The sequence below is a fragment of the Aotus nancymaae genome, unplaced genomic scaffold (assembly GCF_030222135.1).
Source record: "Aotus nancymaae isolate 86718 unplaced genomic scaffold, 86718_ANA_hifiasm-v0.15.2.pri h1tg000006l, whole genome shotgun sequence".
Taxonomy (NCBI): Eukaryota; Metazoa; Chordata; class Mammalia; order Primates; family Aotidae; genus Aotus; species Aotus nancymaae.
In genome coordinates, this window is record NW_026988417.1 from 595,191 (window position 1) to 620,929 (window position 25,739).

Here is a 25,739-nt window from a genome sequence, read left to right on the forward strand (position 1 = left end):
TGTGGAGCTGTGTAACTGTGTGTGTGTGTGTGGAGCTGTGTAACTGTGTGTGTGTGTGGAGCTGTGCCGAGCTGTGTAAGTGTGTGTGTGTCTGGAGCTGTGTAACTATGTGTGTGTGTGTCGAGCTGTGTAACTGTGTGTGTGGAGCTGTGTAACTGTGTGTGTGTGTGTGGAGCTGTGTAACTGTGTGTGTGTGTGGAGGTGTGCCGAGCTGTGTAACTGTGTGTGTGTGTGGAGCTGTGTAACTGTGTGTGTGTGTGGAACTGTGTAACTGTGTGTGTGTGTGGAGCTGTGTAACTGTGTGTGTGTGTGGAGCTGTGTAACTGTGTGTGTGTGCGTAGCTGTGCCGAGCTGTGTAACTGTGTGTGTGTGTATGGAGCTGTGTGGAGCCGTGTAACTGTGTGTGTGTGTGTGGAGCTGTGTGGAGCCGTGTAACTCTGTGTGTGTGTGGAGCTGTGCCGAGCTGTATAACTGTGTGTGTGTGTGGAGCTGTGTTACTGTGTTTGTATGTGGAGCTGTGTGGAGCTGTGTAACTGTGTGTGTGTGTGGAGCTGCGTGGAGCTGTGTAACTGTGTGTGTGTGTGGAGCTGCGTGGAGCTGTGTAACTGTGTGTGTGTGTGGAGCTGTGCCGAGCTGTGTAACTGTGTGTGTGTGTGTGGAGCTGTGTGGAGCCGTGTAACTGTGTGTGTGTGGAGCTGTGTGGAGCCGTGTAACTGTGTGTGTGTGTGGAGCTGTGTAACTGTGTGTGTGTGTGGAGCTGTGTAACTGTGTGTGTGTGTGGAGCTGTGTGGAGCCGTGTAACTGTGTGTGTGTGTGTAGCTGTGTGGAGCCGTGTATCTGTGTGTGTGTGTGGAGCTGTGCCGAGCTGTGTAACTGTGTGTGTGTGTGGAGCTGTGTAACTCTGTGTGTGTGTGTGTGGAGCTGTGTAACTGTGTGTGTATGTGGAGCTGTGTGGAGCTGTGTAACTGTGTGTGTGTGTGGAGCTGCGTGGAGCTGTGTAACTGTGTGTGTGTGTGTGGAGCTGTGTGGAGCTGTGTAACTGTGTGTGTGTGTGGAGCTGCGTGGAGCTGTGTAACTGTGTGTGTGTCTGGAGCTGCGTGTAGCTGTGTAACTGTGTGTGTGTGTCGAGCTGTGCCGAGCTGTGTAACTGTGTGTGTGTGTGTGTGGAGCTGTGTAACTGTGTGTGTGTGTGGAGCTGTGTGGAGCCGTGTAACTGTGTGTGTGTGGAGCTGTGCCGAGCTGTGTAACTGTGTGTGTGTGTGGAGCTGTGTAACTGTGTGTGTGTGTGTGGAGCTGTGTAACTGTGTGTGTGTGGAGCTGTGCCGAGCTGTGTAAGTGTGTGTGTGTCTGGAGCTGTGTAACTATGTGTGTGTGTGTCGAGCTGTGTAACTGTGTGTGTGGAGCTGTGTAACTGTGTGTGTGTGTGGAGCTGTGTAACTGTGTGTGTGTGTGGAGGTGTGCCGAGCTGTGTAACTGTGTGTGTGTGTGTAGCTGTGTAACTGTGTGTGTGTGTGTGGAACTGTGTAACTGTGTGTGTGTGTGGAGCTGTGTAACTGTGTGTGTGTGTGGAGCTGTGTAACTGTGTGTGTGTGTGTAGCTGTGCCGAGCTGTGTAACTGTGTGTGTGTGTGTGTGTGTGTGTCGAGCTGTGTAACTGTGTGTGTGTGGAGCTGCGTGGAGCTGTGTAACTGTGTGTGTGTGTGGAGCTGTGTCGAGCTGTGTAACTGTGTGTGTGTGTGGAGCTGTGTGGAGCTGTGTAACTGTGTGTGTGGAGCGGGGCACCCCTCGGAGTTTTCTGGAGCTGTGTGGAGCTGCTTGGGGTCGGGGGAGGCCGCCCTAGGAGCTTGGCCAGGCTGCCCCTGACAGGTGTGTTTTGTTTCTCAGGAAATCGTCTTCTACAAAGTGATCGACTACATCCTCCATGGCAAAGAAGAGATCAAAGTCATTCCGTAAGTGCCAGGGTTTTACCGGAAGCATCCCTGGGGAGGGGCCGTCCTCTCAGGGCTTCCCACGGTGCGGTCAGCAGTGCCCGCCTGGCCTGGCCTGGCCCGTGGTGCTGTGTGTGCCGAGGAGCATAGGGGAGTGGGTTTGGACAATCCCACTCACTGTTCTGGGAGACAGTTAGGAGGACGTGGGCAGCTGAGGAGCCTGAGGCTCTGCAGACATCCAGAGTGGACGTCCAGGGGACTGGGCAGGCTGACCAGGCGGCCCCGTCAGCGGCAATTCAGCGTGGAGGTCCCCAGGATCTGCCCCTGGCTCCACCAGCCCGACCCAGACAGTGGAGCCTCTAGCCGGGAGGCCGAGTCTTGACCCCCTGGGGCTGGAAGAGGATGGGAATCCAGTCCTGAGGCCAGGGCAGGACTCAGCCAAGGGAGGGACAGCTGCATGACCCAGCAGCCCTGTGATCCCATAAGCCTATCGGGACCCCAACCCTAGGCCCCACGCAGAAACCAGGATCCGGGTGCCAGGTCAGAGCACAAGTCAGGGTAAGGGCAGCCGGGCAGACACCAGCGCTGAGTCCTGGAGACCACGTGGCCTCCAGAGGGAGGGGCTCCCAAGAGGGCGGGGCCCTAGCACAGCAGCCTGGGGAGGCTGAGAGTAAACACTGAGGATGGCACAGTGCACTAGAGACCCCCAGACCCTGCAGACCCCTGACCCCCAGACCCCTGCAGACCCCTGCACACACACGCTCAGTCCATCTGACCCCCAGACCCTGCAGACCCCTGACCCCCAGACCCCTGCAGACCCCTGCACACACACGCTCAGTCCATCTGACCCCCAAACCCTACAGACCCCTGCACACACACGCTCAGTCCATCTGACCCCTGCATACACGCGCCTAGCCCAACCCAGCCCATCTGATCCCTGCTCTCTGCCCACAGCACACCCCCAGCCGATCACTGGGCACTGGCCAGCGGCCTTCCAACCTACGTGGCAGAAAGCGGCTTTGTGAGTCCCGTGCTGTCTGCAGCCCCGCGGCCTCACCCTCGCTCGGTGTGGCGACGTCTGCTTGTCCTTGTGTCCGCCACGTCCTGCCCCCACCCCCCGGCCAGCCTCCGTGCACCTCGGCAAGCCCCCAGCCGCTCTGCTGTGCCTGCGTAGAAGCTCACCCCGGGGCCACAGAGGCCTCCCTAGATACCGTAGACCTTCAGTTGCTTCGGACGAAACCGTTTTCCTGATCCCTTTTCAGATCTGTAACATCATGAATGCTTCCGCCGATGAGATGTTCACATTTCAGGTATCTGTCCATGCATTGGTAGAAATTATAATTACTTACAAAAGAAAACATGTAGACGCAGAAATGATGAAGTGAATTAGTTTTTGCCACTTGAGAAACCACCTTGGCCCAGTGTGGTGGCTCAGCCTGTAATCCCAGCACTTCCGGGGGCGGGGCGCGGTGGCTCACGCCTGTAATCCCAGCACTTTGGGAGGCTGAGGCGGGCAGATCACCTCAGGTCAGGATTTCGAGACCAGCCTGGCCAACATGGCGAAACCCCGTCTCTACTAAAAATACAAAAAAGAATTAGCTGGATGTGATCTCAGCTACTCGGGAGACTGAGGCAGGAAGATTGCTTGAACCCAGGAGGCGGAGGTTGCAGTGAGCCAAGATCGCGTCACTGCACTCCAGCCTGGGGGACAGAGCGAGACTCCGTTTCAAAAAAAAAAAAAAAAAGAAAGAAAGAAGAAATGAGCTCAAAGTCCCAGCAGCCTACCACAAGCTGGTATTTCATGCTAACTGGTCTGCAGGTCGGCTGAGGTTCACTGGGGCTAAGCTGATCTTAGCTGGCTCGCTGGGCTCGGTTGGGCCAGGCTGGGTCGGCGTTGACGACCAGCGATCCCAGACCACCCAGCGAGGGTCCGAGTCGGCTCCACACATGTTCGTCTGAGGCTGCACGGCCAGGGCAGGCTCCCTCCTGGGGACGGTGCAGGGCCGACCGGACTGGTTGAAACACACTTTGTCCCTGGGGGCCTCCTCTGGAAACCAGCCCACAGTCCATATTTCATTGGCCCGGCCCAGCACCCGTGGGATGGGAGACAGGAGCAACCACAACATTCCCAGGGTCCAGGGCAAATGAAGCATGAGGCCCCTTGATGAGCAATTAATTATGAAGAATTTCAAGAGGGTGGCAGCGGAGCACCCACCACACACGGGACGGAGAGCAGCTCCTCGGACCCAGCCCCGCACGCCCGCGAGACCGTGACCCCAGCCCCGCACGCCCGCGAGACCGTGACCCCAGCCCCGCACGCCCGCGCGACCGTGACCCCAGCCCCGCACGCCCGCGAGACCGTGACGCCAGCCCCACGTGCTCATGAGACTGTGACCACAGCTCCACATGCCCATGAGACCCTGACCACAGCCCACACACCCACAAGGCCGTGACCACAGCCCACACACACATGCTTGTGAAACCAGCCCCAATGGGAAAATGGCCTTTACCTCCTCCAGAGGGAAAAATATCAAGACACAAAAACCATGGACATAAAGTCCAAATGCAAAGAGGGAGTGCAGAGACAGGAACAAGAGCCATGGTCACGGTTCTAGGGGAGAAGATGTGAGGTCACTCTCCCCAGCCACACACCCGGGCCGGGGCCAGCCTCAGGGCAGAGTTCAGCTCTGGATGCCGCTCCCACAGGAAGGGGCCCTGGATGACTCCGGGTGGCTCATCAAGAATGTGCTGTCCATGCCCATCGTCAACAAGAAGGAGGAGATCGTGGGGGTCGCCACGTTTTACAACAGGAAAGACGGGAAGCCCTTTGACGAACAGGATGAAGTTCTCATGGAGGTAAGCGCCGGGGCAGACGTGGCTCCGCCAGTGACGCCTGCGAAGGGTGGGCACTGTGCTGTGTGGGGGCCTCCCCGCCACGCCTTCAGCCGCCCGTGCAGCGTGCAGGGTGCAGGGTGGGCGCAGGGTGCAGGGTGGGTGCAGCAGGGTGCAGGGTGGGTGCAGGGTGCAGGGTGGGTGCAGGGTGCAGGGTGGGTGCAGCAGGGTGGGTGCAGGGTGCAGGGTGGGTACAGCAGTGTGCAGGGTGGGCGCAGGGTGCAGGGTGCAGGGTGGGTGCAGGGTGCAGGGTGGGTGCAGCAGTGTGCAGGGTGGATGCAGGGTGCAGGGTGCAGGGTGGGTGCAGCAGGGTGCAGGGTGCGTGCAGCGTGCAGGGTGGGTGCAGGGTGCAGGGTGGGTGCAGGGTGCAGGGTGCAGGGTGGTGCAGGGCGCAGGGTGCAGGGTGGGTGCAGGGTGCAGGGTGGGTGCAGCGTGCAGGGTGGGTGCAGCGTGCAGGGTGGGTACAGGGTGCAGGGTGCAGGGTGGGTGCAGGGTGCAGGGTGGGTGCAGCAGGGTGCAGGGTGCAGGGTGCAGGGCGCAGGTTGCAGGGTGGGTGCAGGGTGCAGGGTGGGTGCAGCGTGCAGGGTGGGTGCAGGGTGCAGGGTGGGTGCAGGGTGGGTACAGCCAGGGAGAGTACCACAGACAGCCCCTCCTGGGAGCAGGGGTCTGTGTGCAGAGCAGTGGGAGGTCCCAGGTAGAAGCACTGCAGCCCCACAGTGGCAGCCCCGGGACCCGTCTGCCGAGCCACGGGGCCGGGCCCATGGGCACACTGGAGGGGAGGTCTCCAGGAGCCCTGAGCACCGGTGACACTGCCACCCTCTCAGTCCCTGACACAGTTCCTGGGCTGGTCAGTGATGAACACCGACACGTACGACAAGATGAATAAGCTGGAGAACCGCAAGGACATCGCTCAGGACATGGTCCTTTACCACGTGAAGTGCGACAGGGACGAAATCCAGCTCATCCTGGTGCGGCAGGGGCAGGTCACCCCGGGGTCACGGATGTGTGGCAGGGGCAGGCCACCCAGGGGTCACAGATCTGTGGCGGGGGCAGGTCGCCCAGGGGTCACGGAAGTGTGGCGGGGGCAGGTCACCCAGGGGTCACAGCTGTGTGGTGGAGGCAGGTCACTCAGGGATCACGGATGTGTGGTGGGGGCAGGTCACCTGGGTCATGGATGTGTGGTGGGGGCAGGCCACCCAGGGGTCATGGCTGTGTGGCAGGTGGTCACAGATCTGTGGTGGGGACAGGCCACCCAGGGGTCACAGATGTGTGGCAGGGGCAGGTCACCCGGGGTCACGGAAGTGTGGTGGGTGCAGGCCACCCAGGGGTCATGGCTGTGTGGCAGGTAGTCACAGATCTGTGGTGGGGACAGGCCACCCAGGGGTCACAGATGTGTGATGGGGGCAGGTCACCCAGGGGTCACAGATGTGTGGTGGGGGCAGGTCACCCAGGGGTCACGACTGTGTGGTGGGGGCAGGTCACCCAGGGGTCACAGATGTGTGGTGGGGGCAGGTCATCCAGGGGTAACGGCTGTGTGGTGTGAGCAGGTCACCAAGGGGTCGCGGCTGTGTGGTGGGGGCAGGTCACCCAGGGGTCACGGATGTGTGGTGGGGGCAGGTCACCAGGGGTCACAGATGTGTGGTGGGGGCAGGTCACCCAGGGGTCACGGCTGTGTGGTAGAGACAGGTCACCAGGGGTTACAGATGTGTGGTGGGGGCAGGCCACGCAGGGGTCAGGGGTCCCTCTGTGCAGTGGGGAAAAGGTTCCCCAGGGTCAAGGCTGTCTCTGTGTGGTGGGGACACAGCCCTGGGGTGGGAGCCAAGTACATCCCTGGCACGCCACCCCTCCAGGTCCCTCTGTCTGCACAGCCCCTGGATCCCTTCCCTGTACTCAATCTCCCCAGCCAGGAGCCTTGCGTGGCCAGAGCCCTCCTGGTCATCATGAGCAAATCCCATCATTATACCTGAGGACTGCTTAAAGCAGTGCCCAAGAGACAGGACAGGTGGGACAGTGAGCAGGCCATGCACACGATAATTTGTCTCCAGATAGAGGCTCCAGGGTCTTCTCGAGGTGAAAGCTGACCACGAACTGTGGGCAGCACCCTCCTCCAGCTGACACGGGGTGGACGCACCGCCATCACCTTGTCCCACACGCGAGGCTGCGTCTCATGACACGTCTATGTCTCTGTCTGTGTTAGCCAACAAGAACTCGCCTGGGGAAGGAGCCTGCCGACTGTGACGAGGACGAGCTGGGTGCAATCCTGGTAAGAACCTCGCTCCCGTCCCTCCCATGGAGCCAGCCACATGTGAGGCTGGGAGGAAGAGCTCTCCATTCACCAGGGCCCGAGGGTGCTTTGCACAGACAGTGTTATTAGGGATGTTGGTGCTGTGTGTGTGTGTGTACGGATGTATCTAAGCACCTCAATGTACATGTGTGTACATAAGCCTGGCTTTCAGTCTCAGCCAGCCTGTCTCTCAGAGTGTTTGCATGGCCAAAGTGTGGCTTTGACGTCTGCACTTCTGAGTGTATCTTCGTGTCTTCCTGTCTCTTCTCTGCTTCGCCAGATGTTTGGTCTTTGCCTGATGTTTAGTGGACCTGACTTGGACTCACTGTCTGTCTAAGTCATCTCTGCAGTCACAGTGCACAGTCGCAGTGCAACACCCACATGCACACGTATGGGTGTGTATATGTGCATATGTGGGTGTCTGTGTGCGTGTGTGCACAGGTTTGTCTGTATTGTGTGCACATGTGGGTGTCTGAGTGCATATGTGTGCATGTGGGTGTGTATGTGTCCACATCTGGATGTCTGCATGTGTGTGCACAGGTGTGTGTGCATGTGCATTGTGGATATGTATGTGTGCACATGTGGGTGTGCACATGTGTGCACAGATGTGTGTATTGTCTGTGCATGTGGGCATGTATGTGTGCACATGTGGGTGTGTGCATGTGTGTGCACAGATGTGTGTATTGTGTGTTCATGTGGGTGTGCATGTGTGCACATGTGGGTGTGCACATGTGTGTGCACAGATGTGTGTATTGTGTGTGCATGTGGGTGTGTATGTGTGCATATGTGGGTGTCTGCATGTGTGTGCACAGATGTGTGTATTGTGTGCGCCTGTGGGTGTGTATGTGTGCACATGTGGGTGTGCACATGTATGCACACAGATGTGTGTATTGTGTGTGCATGTGGGCGTGTATGTGTGCACATGTGGGTGTGTGCATGTGTGTGCACAGATGTGTGTATTGTGTGTGCATGTGGGTGTGTATATGTGCACATGTGGGTGTCTGTGTGCATGTGCACAGGTTTGTCTGTATTGTGTGCACATGTGAGTGTCTGCATATGTGTGCATGTGGGTGTGTATGTGTCCACATCTGGGTGTCTGCATGTGTGTGCACAGGTGTGTGTGCATGTGCACTGTGGATATGTATGTGTGCACATGTGGGTGTGTGCGTACAGATGTGTGTATTGTGTGTGCATGTGGGTGTGTATGTGTGCACATGTGGATGTGCACGTGTGCACAGATGTGTGTGTTGTGTGCGCATGGGGTGTGTATGTGTGCATATGTGGGTGTCTGCATGTGTGTGCACAGATGTGTGTATTGTCTGTGCATGTGGGTGTGTATGTGTGCATATGTGGGTGTCTGTGTGCATGTGTGCACAGGTTTGTCTGTATTGTGTGCACATGTGGGTGTCTGTGTGCATATGTGGGTGTCTGCATGTGTGTGCACAGATGTGTGTATTGTGTGCACCTGTGGGTGTGTATGTGTGCACATGTGGGTGTGTGCATGTGTGTGTGCCTATGTGTGCACCCATGTGTGTGTGCTCATATGTGCACAGATGGGTGTGTACTCTGTGTGTGTGTGTGCACATGGATATACGCAGACACATGCTTGTGTGTGTCTCCCAAAGACCATTGCTGGATCAATGTGGGGATTATGTGGTGTCCCCATCACCCTGTGTCTGCCTGTGCGATTTAGCCAGAATCTCCAGGGGCCATGAGCCTTGTGAGTGGGCCTTGGACCGAGCATGGGAATGTGCCTGGTGAGTCTGAAAATCCACTGTTGTGTGTATTACCTCATGGCTGTGGGCATGAGCCTGCATGTGTGAGTCTGCACGTATGTGGCTCTGTGTCCGTGGGTGAACCTGGGCTCATGTGTGTGCCTGTGTCCACACCGGTGCCTTATATTCATGGGAGTGTCTGTGTGTCCAGGTGTGCCTGTGTCACATGTGTGTCTGCATCTGTGTGTCTTTTCATGTGCACACCCTTGTGCTGCTTGTTTCAGCAGCATCACCCTGTCCACTTGACTGGGCAAGTTCTTCACTGTTGGGCCATGGAGTAGGAGAAGAGGGGAAGGTGGGACTGAGCCAGGGGTGTGTGTGAGCAGCCTGGGATACAGGCTGGAGCGCCGAGAATGACACGTCTCCTTAGAGATGCCTAGGGTGTCTGAGGCTTGACAGAGGCTCCCAAGAGAAGAAAGGATGAGAAGCAACCGGTGGCTGTAGCAGACGGACCTCCCTCAGCCCACACTCCCTCCCACAGAAGGAAGAGCTGCCAGGGTCCACCACGTTTGACATCTATGAGTTCCATTTCTCTGACCTGGAGTGCACCGAGCTGGAGCTGGTCAAATGTGGCATCCAGATGTACTACGAACTGGGCGTGGTCCGCAAGTTCCAGATCCCCCAGGAGGTGGGAGAACACTGCGGGAGGCACAGTCAGGTCCTGGAGGCCGCCCAGGACATGGGGTTGGGGATGTGGTCAGGGCCTCAGATCCCCCAGGAGGTGGGAGAACACTGCAGGAGGTACAGTCAGGTCCTGGAGGCTGCCCAGGACATGGGGTTGGGGACATGGTCAGGGCCTCAGATCCCCCAGGAGGTGGGAGAACACTGCAGGAGGCACAGTCAGGTCCTGGAGGCCGCCCAGGATGTGGGGTTGGGGACATGGTCAGGGCCTCAGATTCCCCAGAGGTGAGGGGGATGGGATTGGGGATCCTAGATCCCACAGGAAGTTTGGCGGGCAGACACGTTCATCACAGAACAGGTAAAATACAGGAAGTAAGCACAAAAAAAATAACTGAATAGCTGGATTGATGGATGGCTGGGTGAGTCAATGGTAGTTGGATTGCTGGATAAATGGATGGATGGGTCACTGGTAGTTGGATAGCTGGATAAATAGATAGATGGGTGGATAGGTCAATGCTAGTTGGGTGGCGGGGTAAATGGATGGCTGGGTGGATAGGTCAATGGTAGTTGGGTGGCTGGATAAATGGATGGCTGGGTGGATAGGTCAATGGTAGTTGGGTGGCGGGATAAATGGATGGATGGGTGGATAGGTCAATGGTAGTTGGGTGGCGGGATAAATGGATGGATGTGTGGATAGGTCAATGGTAGTTGGGTGGCTGGATAAATGGATGGATGGGTGGATAGGTCAATGCTAGTTGGGTGGCTGGTTAAATGGATGGATGTGTGGATAGGTCAATGGTAGCTGGGTGGCTGGATAAATGGATGGATGGGTGGATAGGTCAATGGTAGTTGGGTGGCTGGATAAATGGATGGATGGGTGGATAGGTCAATGCTAGTTGGGTGGCTGGATAAATGGATGGCTGGGTGGATAGGTCAATGGTAGTTGGGTGGCTGGATAAATGGATGGCTGGGTGGATAGGTCAATGGTAGTTGGGTGGCTGGATAAATGGATGGCTGGGTGGATAGGTCAATGGTAGTTGGGTGGCTGGATAAATGGATGGCTGGGTGGATAGGTCAATGCTAGTTGGGTGGCGTGATAAATGGATGCATGGGTGGATAGGTCAATGGTAGTTGGGTGGCTGGATAAATGGATGACTGGGTGGATAGGTCAATGGTAGTTGGGTGGCGGGATAAATGGATGGCTGGGTGGATAGGTCAATGGTAGTTGGGTGGCTGGATAAATGGATGGCTGGGTGGATAGGTCAATGGTAGTTGGGTGGCTGGATAAATGGATGGCTGGGTGGATAGGTCAATGGTAGTTGGGTGGCGGGATAAATGGATAGATGGGTGGATAGGTCAATGGTAGTTGGGTGGCAGGATAAATGGATAGATGGGTGGATAGGTCAATGGTAGTTGGGTGGCTGGATAAATGGATGGCTGGGTGGATAGGTCAATGGTAGTTGGGTGGCGGGATAAATGGATGGCTGGGTGGATAGGTCAATGGTAGCTGGGTGGCTGGATAAATGGATGGCTGGGTGGATAGGTCAATGGTAGTTGGGTGGCTGGATAAATGGATGGATGGGTGGATAGGTCAATGGTAGTTGGGTGGCTGGATAAATGGATGGATGGGTGGATAGGTCAATGGTAGTTGGGTGGCGGGATAAATGGATGGCTGGGTGGATAGGTCAATGGTAGCTGGGTGGCTGGATAAATGGATGGCTGGGTGGATAGGTCAATGGTAGTTGGGTGGCTGGATAAATGGATGGCTGGGTGGATAGGTCAATGGTAGTTGGGTGGCTGGATAAATGGATGGCTGGGTGGATAGGTCAATGGTAGTTGGGTGGCGGGATAAATGTATAGATGGGTGGATAGGTCAATGGTAGTTGGGTGGCGGGATAAATGGATGGATGGGTGGATAGGTCAGTGGTAGCTGGGTGGCTGGATAAATGGATGGATGGGTGGATAGGTCAGTGGTAGCTGGGTGGCTGGATAAATGGATGGATGGGTGGATAGGTCAGTGGTAGCTGGGTGGCGGGATAAATGGATGGATGGGTGGATAGGTCAATGGTAGCTGGGTGGCTGGATAAATGGATGGATGGGTGGATAGGTCAATGGTAGCTGGGTGGCTGGATAAATGGATGGATGGGTGGATAGGTCAATGGTAGTTGGGTGGCTGGATAAATGGATAGATGGGTGGATAGGTCAATGGTAGTTGGGTGGCGGGATAAATGGATGGATGGGTGGATAGGTCAATGGTAGCTGGGTGGCTGGATAAATGGATGGATGTGTGGATAGGTCAATGGTAGTTGGGTGGCGGGATAAATGGATAGATGGGTGGATAGGTCAATGGTAGTTGGGTGGCAGGATAAATGGATAGATGGGTGGATAGGTCAGTGGTAGTTGGGTGGCGGGATAAATGGATGGCTGGGTGGATAGGTCAATGGTAGTTGGGTGGCGGGATAAATGGATGGATGTGTGGATAGGTCAATGGTAGTTGGGTGGCTGGATAAATGGATGGCTGGGTGGATAGGTCAATGCTAGTTGGGTGGCGGGATAAATGGATGGATGTGTGGATAGGTCAATGGTAGTTGGGTGGCAGGATAAATGGATGGATGGGTGGATAGGTCAATGGTAGCTGGGTGGCTGGATAAATGGATGGATGTGTGGATAGGTCAATGGTAGTTGGGTGGCTGGATAAATGGATGGCTGGGTGGATAGGTCAATGCTAGTTGGGTGGCGGGATAAATGGATGGATGTGTGGATAGGTCAATGGTAGTTGGGTGGCAGGATAAATGGATGGATGGGTGGATAGGTCAATGGTAGCTGGGTGGCTGGATAAATGGATGGATGTGTGGATAGGTCAATGGTAGTTGGGTGGCGGGATAAATGGATAGATGGGTTGATAGGTCAATGGTAGTTGGGTGGCGGGATAAATGGATGGCTGGGTGGATAGGTCAATGGTAGTTGGGTGGCGGGATAAATGGATAGATGGGTGGATAGGTCAGTGGTAGTTGGGTGGCTGGATAAATGGATGGCTGGGTGGATAGGTCAATGGTAGTTGGGTGGCTGGATAAATGGATGGATGGGTGGATAGGTCAGTGGTAGTTGGGTGGCGGGATAAATGGATGGCTGGGTGGATAGGTCAGTGGTAGTTGGGTGGCTGGATAAATGGATGGCTGGGTGGATAGGTCAATGGTAGTTGGGTGGCGGGATAAATGGATGGATGGGTGGATAGATCAATGGTAGTTGGGTGGCGGGATAAATGGATGGCTGGGTGGATAGGTCAATGCTAGTTGGGTGGCTGGATAAATGGATGGATGGGTGGATAGGTCAGTGGTAGTTGGGTGGCGGAATAAATGGATGGATGTGTGGATAGGTCAATGGTAGTTGGGTGGCTGGATAAATGGATGGCTGGGTGGATAGGTCAATGGTAGTTGGGTGGCTGGATAAATGGATGGATGGGTGGATAGGTCAGTGGTAGTTGGGTGGCTGGATAAATGGATGGATGGGTGGATGGGCCAATGGTAGTTGGATGGTTGGATAAGTGTATGGATGGGTGGATGGATGGAGAAGTGGGTGGATGAGTGATAGATGGGTGGATGAATGGGTGGATACTAGACAGATGGTGAACAGATAGATTTAAAGTTTTATTAATAGAAGTTCCAAGCAATTTGATCATAAAGCACATCATTTGGCGATATCAGGGGATTTGGTGTGGGGTACATGGGAAATAGAAGCATCCCATCACCTAAACAGAAGACACGAAGTGGCCCTCCAGGTTTGGCCACAGCAGCGCTCCTGAGAGACCCCCTGGAAAGGATGGAATGGCTTTCCCTCAGCTCCAGGCCCTCCCCGGGTCCCCTGCTCTCCCTCATCCCTCAGCTCCAGGCCTCCCTGGGTCCCCTGCTCTGCCCTCATCCCTCAGCTCCAGGCCTCCCTGGGTCCCCTGCTGTCCCTCATCCCTCAGCTCCAGGCCTCCCTGGGTCCCCTGCTCTGCCCTCATCCCTCAGCTCCAGGCCTCCCTGGGTCCCCTGCTCTGCCCTCATCCCTCAGCTCCAGGCCCTCCCTGGGTCCCCTGCTCTGCCCTGCTTCTACCGATGCATCTCAGGGGCTTCCCACAGCCCAAGGGAAAGAATCCTCTTTACCCATGCCCCTCTGAGAACAGGTGCAGCAGGCTGGCATTTTCAAAAGAAATTGTACTAAATGCTAAAGGAAAACACTGAAGAAAAATGTATAGAAGCTATTTGCAGCCAGACGCGGTGGATCCCGTCTGTAATCCCAGCACTTTGGGAGGCCGAGGCAGGTGGATCACCCGAGGTCAGGATTTCAGGACTATCCTGGCCAACATAGTGAAACCCTATCTCTACTAAAAATGCAAAAATTAGCCAGGCGTGCTGGTGACGCCTGTAATCTGAGCTACTCGGGAGGCTGAGGCAGGAGAATCGCTTGAACCCAGGAGGCCGAGGTTGCAGTCAACAGAGATTGCGCCACTGCACTCCAGCCTGGCGGAAAAGAGCGAGACATCATCTAAAAATGTATATATGTTTGCGTACTAAAACATATTTCCAAATAATTTTCTGACCCTAAAAATCACAATAGCCTCAGAAAGAGGTTCCCAGTGACCAGCATTCCCTTGCCCTGCAGACGTCGACACTTCACCGCTGCCTGCCGCCCAGCATTCTGCCCATTCAAATGCCTGCGCCTGAAACTGACATCTTAAAACATGCTGCATCCCCAGGGGTCCTCCGCCTAGCTTGAGGCCGGGCAGTCAGATGGAGGCCGGGCGGTCAGATGGCAGCTGGGAAGTCAGATGGCGGCCAGGCAGTCAGATGGAGGCCGGGCGGTCAGACGGCAGCCGGGCAGTCAGATGGAGGCCAGGCAGTCAGATGGCGGCCGGGCAGTCAGATGGCGGCCGGGCAGTCAGATGGCGGCCAGACAGCCCCTGAAGGCTGGGGCTGTTCTCAGCTTCTGCCCTGCCCTCCTCCACCCCGTAGGTGCCAATATGGCAGCCCCTATCCAGGAAGGCCAGCAGAGGCCGGTGGGGAACAGTGGGGAAGGGGAAGGTCAGGAGTCCGGGAGACAGAGTGTGGGGATGCCGGCATGGAGCAGGCCTTCCACTGGGAAGCCAGCCACACGTGCTGCCCTGGCAGGACTCACACGCTTGCTGCCGGCACTGTGTCCTCTCGTCCTCTTGGCCTCTCTAGGTCCTGGTGCGGTTCCTGTTCTCCATCAGCAAAGGGTACCGGAGAATCACCTACCACAACTGGCGCCATGGCTTCAACGTGGCCCAGACGATGTTCACGCTGCTCATGGTGCGTGGCTGCCAGAAGGACGGGGCTGTGCGGGCCCTCCTGGTGCCAAGGGCAGCGTCCATGCATCCCTGAGGATGAGACGGGGTCCTCCCAGGGCGGAGGGATGGAGGAGGCCAACAGCCTCCAACACTGCGCAGCCCCCCAGCCCTGCAGCTGTTGGGGCCCCCGGGCCAGCTGCTCTGTCCTCCCAGCCCCTCCCTACTCCCCGCCCTGCTGGAGCCGGGACCGGTGAGCAAGGCGGCCCTGTCTCTACAGACCGGCAAACTGAAGAGCTACTACACGGACCTGGAGGCCTTCGCCATGGTGACAGCCGGCCTGTGCCACGACATCGACCACCGAGGCACCAACAATCTGTACCAGATGAAGTAGGCGCCGCAGGGCAGGCGTGGGAACTAGCCCCGAACCCACTGCCCGTGGTAGGGAGTGTGAATCCGGCTCCCCACGATAGGGAGCGTGAATCCGGCTCCCCACGGCAGGCTCTGTAGAAAGTGGAGTCCACGCCGGGTGTGGTGGCTCATGCCTGTCATCCAGCACTGTGGGAGGCAGAGACAAGCAGCTTGCTTGAGCCCAGGAGTTCGAGACCAGCCTGGGCAACATAGCAAGATCTCTCCTCTATAAAAACTATTTTGAAAAATAGCTGTGGCCGGGCACGGTGGCTCACGCCTGTAATCCCAGCAGTTTGGGAGGCCGAGGCAGGTAGATCACCTGTGGTCAGGAGTTGGAGACCATCCTGGCCAACACGGTGAAACCCCGTCTCTACTAAAAATACAAAACAGCCAGGCATGGTGGTGAGTGCCTGGAGAGTTGCTTGAACCCGGGATATGGAGGTTGCAGTGAACCAAGATCACGCCACTGCACTCCAGCCTGGGTGACAGAGCGAGACTCCATCTCAAAAAGTAAATAAGTAAAAGCTGTGTGTGGTGGCACACGCCTGTGATCCCAGCTACTTGGGAGGCTGAGGTTTGAGGATCGCTTGAGCCCAGGAGGTTAAGGCTGTGGTGAGCCATGATCGCGCCACTGCACTCCTGCCTGGGTGACACAGACAGCAACACCGTGTCTCAAAAGAAAAAAAGAAAGCGGGGCCCATCTGGAGGGGCTGCAGCATGCAGGTTAGGCCAGGCCAGGGCAGGGCCCATGGGATTCACCCCTACCTGCCCCCACCTGTGTGACAGGTCCCAGAACCCCTTGGCCAAGCTCCATGGCTCCTCCATTCTGGAGCGCCACCACCTGGAGTTCGGGAAGTTCCTGCTCTCGGAGGAGGTTGGTGTCCTCACGCTCAGCTTCCGCTGTGGGCTCTGGGGAGCAGGGTTCTGATGCATGGGTGCGCGCTGGGTGAGGGTGGCAGAGAAGGCCCAGGGCTGAAGCTGGGGGCAGGTGCCTCGCAGGCCCTGGGAAGGTGTATATAGGGCTGGATCCACATCTGGAAACGACCCCTCGTGGGGTGGAGTGGAAGCCGAGCCGGACGGGGCCTGGGACTGACCAGTGGGAGAATGACGGGCAGCCAAGCCCCGGGTGGCACCCAAGGACCTGGACACTCAGCCGCCCCCTCTCCGCCCTCCCTGGTGGTGACCTCTGAGGCCATCTGGGTCCCAAGCCGATGACCCGGGGCAGGAACCACTGGCAAGAGGGCTGGGCACCCCGCGGGGGGGCCGGAAGAGCAGGCGGATCGGGGTGCCGCCCATCTAGGGTGAGGGCATGAAAGGACGGGCAGCCGGGCCGAAGGGGCTGGGTCCCTGGGCCCCCTGAGAGGTGGCTGCAGGGCGCCTGACACGCTGGGCTCGACCTCCGCAGACCCTGAACATCTACCAGAACTTGAACCGGCGGCAGCACGAGCATGTGATTCACCTGATGGACATCGCCATCATTGCCACGGACCTGGCCCTGTACTTCAAGTGCGTGCCTTCCCGGGAGGGGGCGCCTGGCGGGGCGGGCGGGGAGCCCTGGGACTCCAGCAGACGCAGGGCGGGGTCCGGCCTGGAGACCTGGGTGGGGGCCTGGTTCTGGCTTAGCTCTGCCTGCAGACAGGGGCTTGGGGCGGGGTCTCCGCACTTGCTCCCACCTGCCCCTCCCTTGTTCCCTGGGTTCAGGAAGAGGGCGATGTTTCAGAAGATTGTGGATGAGTCCAAGAACTATGAGGACAAGAAGAGCTGGGTGGAGTACCTGTCCCTGGAGACCACCCGGAAGGAGATCGTCATGTGAGGCCAGGTGGAGGGGCCTGGGGGCTGTCCTTCCCCGCCGGGGCAGAGGGGCTTGGGGGCTGTCCTTCCCCACCAGGGCAGAGGGGCTTGGGGGCTGTCCTTCTCCGCTGGGGCCGGAGGGGCCTGGGGGCTGTCCTTCCCCGCTGGGGGCAGAGGGGCCTGGGGGCTGTCCTTCTCCGCTGGTGACGGAGGGGCCTGGGGGCTGCCCTTCCCTGCCTGGGTGGAGGGGCCTGGGGGCTGTCCTCCCCCACCGGTATGGGGCAGTGGGGACTGGGGGCTGCCCTTCCCCAGCCTCACTCAGCCACTGGTCAGCCCCTCCCCTGACGCTCTGGAGTGGGGGAAGCCATCTCTCGGCAGCTTGTCCAGGCCCCTGAAACAAATGCTCCGTCCTTCTTTCCCAACTCCCGGGGGACGGCGTGGAGCTGGGAGGACACAGGCACCACCTTGGTTTGTCGCCCTTGGCGACAACTTACTTCATTCTGAGCTTCCGCTTCTTCACCTGCAAAATGGTGACTCACAACCGGCCCCCTCCCCAGGCTGGTCCCAGGGACCCAGTAAGAAAATACGTATAAAGCAGGCCAGGCTCGGTGGCTCACGCCTGTAATCCCAGCACTTTGTGAGGCTGAGGTGGGCGGATTGCCTGAGGTCAGTAGTTTGAGACCAGCCTGGCCGACATGGTGAAACCTCATCTCTACTAAAAATACAAAAATTAGCTGGGTGTGGTGGTGGGCGCCTGTAATCCCAACTACTTGGGAGACTGAGGCAGGAGAATCGCTTGAACCGGGGAGGAGGAAGTTGCAGTGAGCTGAGATCACGCCATCACACTTCAGCCTGGGTGACAAAGACTCTGTCTTACAAAAGAAAAAAAAAGAAAACACATATAAACCACCTGCCCTCACAAGGCGCCCATCAGCATTCGCACCTGCTTTGTGTCTGCAGGGCCATGATGATGACAGCCTGTGATCTGTCTGCCATCACCAAGCCCTGGGAAGTCCAGAGCAAGGTTAGGACTGGCACAGGGCCCTCCAGATCCAGAGTCAGCGCCTCGCAGGGCGTGGGTTGGGGGAGGGAGCCAGGGGGCAAGGGTAGGGTGCCTGTGTGGCCCAACCGGAGCCCTGCATGGGGGAACCCTGAGGGTCTGGGGCAGAGAAGACCGAGGCTCGGAGTCTCACGGGGAGCGGGGGGTGTGCCAGGCCCTCCTCAGGGGCGCAGAGCTCCGTAGACAGCTGCCTTCCTGTGCCTCCAGGTTGCACTTCTGGTGGCTGCTGAGTTCTGGGAGCAAGGTGACTTGGAAAGGACAGTCCTGGATCAGCAGCCCATTGTGAGTGGTGCTTCTGGAACCTTCCACCCAACAAGGGCATTAAAGCCCTTTTGGTCCTTGGGAGCCTCCGGTCCTGGCTTGGTGTCAGGCAGGGAGTTCTGAGGTCTTGGGGTCTTCATCTCACTTTGTGGGGTCATGTGACATGCGTGTGGGTGGCTCAGATCTGGGTACAGCTGTGGCCTGGGTGATGCTTATGCAGAGGTGATGTCGTTGGCACTGGAGGAATCAGGGCCGATGGCTCATCACCAGGAGCTCCTGGGTCCAGGCAGCTCTGCAGATGAACCCCGGCGGGGCCATGAGCCATTCCCCAGGAAAGCCCTGAGGAAGGTGCTAGGACAGAGAACGCATGGCAGGGGGTCATCCCAGGCCCACGTCATGGACAACGCCAGGGTCCTCAGGTCAGCAGCAGGGTCTGGATACCTGCTGGCAGCAGGGTAGGTGCCAGCAAATGGGAGAGGCAGGATAGGGACCAGGGGTGGGAGAGGCAGGTTAGGGACCAGGGGTGGGAGAGGCAGGATAGGGACCAGGGGATGGAGAGGCAGGATAGGGACCAGGGGTTGGAGAATAGGGACTAGAGGATGGAGAGGCAGGATAGGGACCAGGGGATGGAGAGGCAGGCTAGGGACCAGGGGTTGGAGAGGCAGGCTAGGGACCAGGGGATGGAGAGGCAGGATAGGGACCAGGGGATGGAGAGGCAGGATAGGGACCAGGGGATGGAGAGGCAGGATAGGGACCAGGGGTTGGAGAGGCAGGAGAGAGACCAGGGGTTAGAGAGGCAGGATAGGGACCAGGGGATGGAGAGGCAGGATAGGGACCAGGGGATGGAGAGGCAGGATAGGGACCAGGGGTTGGAGAGGCAGGATAGGGACCAGGGGTTGGAGAGGCAGGATAGGGACCAGGGGATGGAGAGGCAGGATAGGGACCAGGGGATGGAGAGGCAGGATAGGGACCAGGGGACGGAGAGGCAGGAGAGAGACCAGAGGACGGAGAGGCAGGATAGGGACCAGGGGTTGGAGAGGCAGGAGAGAGACCAGGGGTTGGAGAGGCAGGTTAGGGACCAGGGGATAGAGAGGCAGGAGAGAGACCAGGGGTTGGAGAGGCAGGCTAGGGACCAGGGGATGGAGAGGCAGGCTAGGGACCAGGGGATGGAGAGGCAGGCTAGGGACCAGGGGATGGAGAGGCAGGATAGGGACCAGGGGTTGGAGAGGCAGGCTAGGGACCAGGGGATGGAGAGGCAGGATAGGGACCAGGGGATGGAGAGGCAGGATAGGGACCAGGGGTTGGAGAGGCAGGATAGGGACCAGGGGTTGGAGAGGCAGGATAGGGACCAGGGGATGGAGAGGCAGGATAGGGACCAGGGGTTGGAGAGGCAGGAGAGAGACCAGAGGACGGAGAGGCAGGATAGGGACCAGGGGTTGGAGAGGCAGGAGAGAGACCAGGGGTTGGAGAGGCAGGTTAGGGACCAGGGGATAGAGAGGCAGGAGAGAGACCAGGGGTTGGAGAGGCAGGCTAGGGACCAGGGGATGGAGAGGCAGGCTAGGGACCAGGGGATGGAGAGGCAGGCTAGGGACCAGGTGATGGAGAGGCAGGATAGGGACCAGGGGATGGAGAGGCAGGCTAGGGACCAGGGGTTGGAGAGGCAGGATAGGGACCAGGGGATGGAGAGGCAGGATAGGGACCAGGGGTTGGAGAGGCAGGATAGGGACCAGGGGATGGAGAGGCAGGCTAGGGACCAGGGGTTGGAGAGGCAGGATAGGGACCAGGGGATGGAGAGGCAGGATAGGGACCAGAGGATGGAGAGGCAGGATAGGGACCAGGGGTTGGAGAGGCAGGAGAGAGACCAGGGGTTGGAGAGGCAGGTTAGGGACCAGGGGATAGAGAGGCAGGAGAGAGACCAGGGGTTGGAGAGGCAGGCTAGGGACCAGGGGATGGAGAGGCAGGCTAGGGACCAGGGGATGGAGAGGCAGGCTAGGGACCAGGGGATGGAGAGGCAGGATAGGGACCAGGGGATGGAGAGGCAGGCTAGGGACCAGGGGTTGGAGAGGCAGGCTAGGGACCAGGGGATGGAGAGGCAGGCTAGGGACCAGGGGATGGAGAGGCAGGCTAGGGACCAGGGGATGGAGAGGCAGGCTAGGGACCAGGGGATGGAGAGGCAGGCTAGGGACCAGGGGTTGGAGAGGCAGGCTAGGGACCAGGGGTTGGAGAGGCAGGATAGGGACCAGGGGTTGGAGAGGCAGGATAGGGACCAGGGGTTGGAGAGGCAGGATAGGGACCAGGGGATGGAGAGGCAGGATAGGGACCAGGGGATGGAGAGGCAGGATAGGGACCAGGGGTTGGAGAATAGGGACTAGAGGATGGAGAGGCAGGATAGGGACCAGGGGATGGAGAGGCAGGCTAGGGACCAGGGGTTGGAGAGGCAGGCTAGGGACCAGGGGATGGAGAGGCAGGATAGGGACCAGGGGATGGAGAGGCAGGATAGGGGCCAGGGGTTGGAGAATAGGGACCAGAGGTTAGAGAGGCAGGATAGGGACAGGGGATGGAGAGGCAGGATAGGGACCAGGGGTTGGAGAGGCAGGATAGGGACCAGGGGTTGGAGAGGCAGGATAGGGACCAGGGGATGGAGAGGCAGGATAGGGACCAGGGGTTGGAGAATAGGGACTAGAGGATGGAGAGGCAGGCTAGGGACCAGGGGATGGAGAGGCAGGATAGGGACCAGGGGATGGAGAGGCAGGATAGGGACCAGGGGTTGGAGAGGCAGGAGAGAGACCAAGGGTTGGAGAGGCAGGATAGGGACCAGGGGTTGGAGAGGCAGGATAGGGACCAGGGGATGGAGAGGCAGGCTAGGGACCAGGGGTTGGAGAATAGGGACTAGAGGATGGAGAGGCAGGATAGGGACCAGGGGATGGAGAGGCAGGATAGGGACCAGGGGTTGGAGAGGCAGGATAGGGACCAGGGGATGGAGAGGCAGGATAGGGACCAGGGGATGGAGAGGCAGGAGAGAGACCAGAGGTTAGAGAGGCAGGATAGGGACCAGGGGATGGAGAGGCAGGATAGGGACCAGGGGTTGGAGAGGCAGGCTAGGGACCAGGGGATGGAGAGGCAGGATAGGGACCAGGGGATGGAGAGGCAGGGCTGCCCCAGCCCACGTGGACAGGTGGGCGCTTTGCTTTCTCACACACCCGCTCCGGTGGGGGGGAGGGGCTGTGTGGAGCCTACAGTGGGGAGAGCTTGGGCCAGGTGCAGCCTCAGCAGGAAAGGGGGCCGTGGTTGGTCGGTGAAGCCTGACAGGGGAAGGACAGGCAGCAGTTTCAACCCCTGGGCCCGGCCTTTAGAGTCCTGCGTGGTTCCCCCTCCCCGGGAGGCTGTCAGGGAACTGACAGATAGCCAAGGGCACCCGGGCTCTGTCACTAGAAATAGCTCCAGAGCACATCTGCATCTGCCCTAGGCGAGGGCACAGCAAGGTCCCGGTCAGCCGAGTGACTGGGCAGTGCAGCCGGATGTGGCTCAGCACCGTGGACAGCGCCGTCCTCGCCTCCCCGCAGCTGCAGGCAGCGTCCCCAGAGCCACCGGGCAGCTGCCTTCAGGGGACCACGGGCTGGAGCCAACAGCAGCTGTGGGAAGGAGCTGCCCACAGATCCGGGGGCTGCGGAGCAGCTGGCTGAGGGGAGGGTGCCGGCTTCCCCTCCCGAGGGCTGGCGTCTGTCGGGCAGGCTCTGCCCAGGCTGGGCTCCGTCATTTTCTCTCCATCAGTACCTCTGAGAGAAAATCGCAGGGTCAGGGCTGGGCACTGTTCTCCCGCCCTCTGTTCCTCTCACCAGCCCATGATGGACCGGAACAAGGCGGCCGAGCTCCCCAAGCTGCAGGTGGGCTTCATCGACTTCGTGTGCACTTTCGTGTACAAGGTGCGTGCTTCATGGTGTTGGGCACTGACTGGGGCAGGGCAGCGGGGCACAGGCGAGGGGCACGGGCTGGACTTGCGTGGACTCACACAGGGGCCCAGCGGCATCCTCACTGGAGCAGGGACGCCTGTGCGGGCTTCATGCCACCCTTGGGTGGGGCAGATGGGGAGGAACATCGGTGTCCGAACCCCGACAGGCACCCCAGCCCATCCTCACCCTGCTGCGCCCCCCGAAGCTCTGAGCCCTTTCCCAGCCCAGAATGTGCTCGGCTTACCTCCAGGCCCACCCCAGAAGCCTCTCCTCAGTGTCCCCCACCGGGGCCAGCACACCCTGTTCTGGGGTCCCTGACTGCAACGCTCTGGGTTCATTTGTTCCACGTCTGTGAACCCTTGAGGCCAGGCTGGGGCTGGGGCTGGCTTTGTGCTGGCGTGCCCGCCCACACCGCTTCTGTGAACCCTCTAGGGGGTCCTGGGTCTGTCTGTCTGCCTGTTTGCCCACCTGCCAGCATGGTGTCTGTGAACCCTTGAGGCGGGCTGGGTCTACCTGTCTGCCTATGCACTCGCCCGCAAGGTGCCTGTGAACCCTTGGGGGGGGCCTGGGTCTGTCTGCCTGTGCACCTGCCCGCAAGGTGCCTGTGAACCCTTGAGGCGAGCTGGGTCTACCTGTCTGACTATGCACTCGCCCGCAAGGTGCCTGTGAACCCTCGAGGGGGGCCTGGGTCTGTCTGCCTGTGCACCCGCCAGCAAGGTGCCTGTGAACCCTTGGGGGGGGCCTGGGTCTGCCTGTCTCCTGGTGTGTCCGCCTGCCAGCATGGTGTCTGTAACCCTCGAGGCAGGCTGGGTCTGCCTGTCTGCCTGTCCACCCGCCAGCAAGGTGCCTGTGAACCCTCGGGGGGGGCCTGGGTCTGCTTGCCTCCTGGTGTGTCCGCCCACATCGGCATTTGGAACAGCAGGAGCCACATCCCTGCAGATTTGCCACAGGCTCAATGCCCAGACGAGTCTCTGAGGATGCAAGGCGGGCACTGAGGGGGAGACTGGGAGGGACAGGGGTCTGACCATGGGGCCCCCATGTGATGCTCAAGAGAGCCACCCCGCTCTGGCCACTCACTGTGGTGTTGGAATCCTCACCCCAAGGAGGATGCCTCAGGTTCCACGCAAAGTCATCCCTGAGTGGGCCCTGCCCCATCCCACCCGACCTGGGCCATCAGTGCTGGGGAGAAGGCAGGACCAGTGAGGACATTTGGGCCTAAAGTGGCCACAGGTCACAGCCCCCCGCAGGTGCCCCCACTGCCTTCCCCACCCTGCCCCACCTCATGTGATGTGCACGTGTGTGGGTGGTGTGCTTGTGTGATGTGTGCGTGGGAGAGACGGGAGAAGGCACTGCAGGGCCTGCTGTCCACCTGCGCTCACCACCCTCTGCCGGGGCACCTACCCCCGCCCCGAGCTCGTTCCTGGGTTCCTCTCCCTGCAACACGGCACTCTCAGCATTCACGCCCTCAAGCTCCCGGCTTTGATGTCACCAGCACATGCCCCGAGCCTTCTCCCTTCATGGAGCTCTGCCCGGAAGGTGCCCCCTCCACACGTTTCCTCCTCCTGTCCAGCAGCTTCCCCTTGAAGGGGATGGATGAGCTGGGAAAGCGCTGTCCCAGCCTCGAGAGCAGGTGGGACACGCAGCGACTTCTCCACCCCCTCAGGAGTTCTCCCGTTTCCACGAAGAGATCCTGCCCATGTTCGACCGACTGCAGAACAACAGGAAGGAGTGGAAGGCGCTGGCTGATGAGTACGAGGCCAAGATGAAGGCTCTGGAGGAGGAGAAGAAGAAGCAGGAGGACAGGCTGGAGGCCAAGAAAGGTCTGGCTCCGTGTGGCCTGCGGGGCAGGGACTCGGCGACGCTCCCAAGGCCGCGTGAAAAGACAGGGCGCAGAGCAGAGTTAGACGAGAGAAAGAGCCGCTTTGAAGCAGCCCCGAGGCGGATGCGCCTGGCTCCTCCCGCAGGGCCACGCTGCGGGGAGAGGGGCCGTGGTGCAGGGACAGCAGCTGCTGACTCCACCTCCGCAGTAACCCGGACAGAAAAGCTTCCTCCATTCCTAGCCAGCGAACCCCATTTCTCACTACAGAAGTGATCATGTGTTATGTCCTGCGTAAAGGATTCCGTTGTCACAAGTCAGCACATTGTGGCCTTGCCATTTGCCACACTTGGCTGCCTTAGCTCTGGGGTCTGGCTTGCTATTCTCACTATGCCATGCTGTGCCCGCCAGCCCGTGCTGTGCCCGCCGCCGCCCCGTGCTGTTCCCGCCGCCCCATGCTGTTCCCGCCAGCCCATGCTGTGCCCGCCGCCCCGTGCTGTGCCCACCGCTGCCCCGTGCTGTGCCCACCAGCCCCGTGCTGTGCCCGCTGCCACCCCATGCTGTGCCCGCCGGCCCCGTGCTGTGCCCGCCGCCACCCCGTGCTGTGCCCACTGCCACCCCGTGCTGTTCCCCTACTCCATGCTATTCCCGCTATCCTATGCTACATAAACAAGGCGACTTCAAGGCTGTGGGAGGCCAGGATGAGTGCAGTCAGGGCACGGTGTCAACAGGGGCTAAAGCACTGAGCAAGGCTCAGCCAGGTTAATCGGCTTGGGCCGGCCATAGACCTCAGCGCTGTCCTTTCTCCTGCGGGAGCTGGTGGAGGTCACACCAGGCAGGAGGGAAGGAGCGGGGCTGCTGTGCACACGTGGTTCCCACTCACCGTCTTCTGTCTTCTCTTGCAGTGGGCACAGAAATTTGCAATGGCGGCCCAGCACCCAAGTCTTCAACGTGCTGTATCCTGTGACACCGGTCCCGTGGGACCCAACAGCTCCCTGTCTTCGCCCACAAGGACTTGGGTTCTGCCTGTGGCCATTTGCTACAAGAGGTTAAGAAGCCCAAGAAAATGAGTGAAGATCATTTTGGATATTTTAATTTTTTTTTTTTTTTTTTTTGAGATGGAATTTTGCTCTGTTGCCCAGGCTGGAGTGCAGTGGCACAATCTCAGCTCACTGCAGCCTCCACTTCCCGGGTTCAAGTGATTCTTGTGCCTCAGCCTCCCGAGTAGCTGGAACTACAGGCGCCTGCCACCACACCCTGCTAATTTTTATATTTTTAGTAGAAGCAGCGTTTCACCATATTGGCCAGGCTGGTCTCGAGCTCCTGACCTCAGGTGACCCCCTGCCTCGGCCTCCCAAAGTGCTGGGATTACAGGCATGAGCCACTGCACCCAGCCTAAATTTTTTTTAAGGTTTGTGTTTTTATAAACTGAAGCCAACTGTGAATAAACAGTGTAGCCTACGTTACTCAACAGTTAGCACTGGGAGAGCTTTCTTTGAAAAGGGTCGGTGAACTCTGAAAGCATTGAGAACACGTGCAGCCCCCGTGCACATCTGCGTATATTGGTGAACAGATGGACACAGAGATGCTGTTTGGCATCCGGTTTAGCAAAACACACATGCTCAGAGATTAAGAATAAAATAAACAGAAAACGACTTGCCCAT

The 25,739-nt window shown here is 58.8% G+C and overlaps 1 protein-coding gene across 11 annotated transcripts in view; it reads left to right on the forward strand.

Annotated features, from left to right (window-relative positions):
• PDE6B (phosphodiesterase 6B) overlaps positions 1 to 25,739 on the forward strand; it is a 133,661-nt gene extending 107,922 nt beyond the window's left edge. For 9 of the 11 annotated variants that reach the window (XM_064365076.1, XM_064365086.1, XM_064365093.1 and 6 more), the window contains 17 exons: positions 1,884 to 1,948; positions 2,882 to 2,948; positions 3,190 to 3,237; positions 4,634 to 4,783; positions 5,644 to 5,787; positions 7,017 to 7,082; positions 9,360 to 9,506; positions 14,704 to 14,811; positions 15,067 to 15,176; positions 15,984 to 16,071; positions 16,603 to 16,703; positions 16,899 to 17,006; positions 17,949 to 18,012; positions 18,256 to 18,330; positions 22,149 to 22,232; positions 23,923 to 24,079; positions 24,981 to 25,739. In XM_064365076.1, the coding sequence (XP_064221146.1) occupies positions 1,884 to 1,948; positions 2,882 to 2,948; positions 3,190 to 3,237; positions 4,634 to 4,783; positions 5,644 to 5,787; positions 7,017 to 7,082; positions 9,360 to 9,506; positions 14,704 to 14,811; positions 15,067 to 15,176; positions 15,984 to 16,071; positions 16,603 to 16,703; positions 16,899 to 17,006; positions 17,949 to 18,012; positions 18,256 to 18,330; positions 22,149 to 22,232; positions 23,923 to 24,079; positions 24,981 to 25,042 (1,644 nt within the window). In that variant the 3' untranslated portion in view covers positions 25,043 to 25,739. Of the gene's footprint in view, positions 1 to 1,883; positions 1,949 to 2,881; positions 2,949 to 3,189; positions 3,238 to 4,633; positions 4,784 to 5,643; positions 5,788 to 7,016; positions 7,083 to 9,359; positions 9,507 to 14,703; positions 14,812 to 15,066; positions 15,177 to 15,983; positions 16,072 to 16,602; positions 16,704 to 16,898; positions 17,017 to 17,948; positions 18,013 to 18,255; positions 18,331 to 22,148; positions 22,233 to 23,922; positions 24,080 to 24,980 lie in introns of those variants that run through there. The other 2 variants (XM_064365114.1, XM_064365101.1) reach the window with 2 other exon arrangements.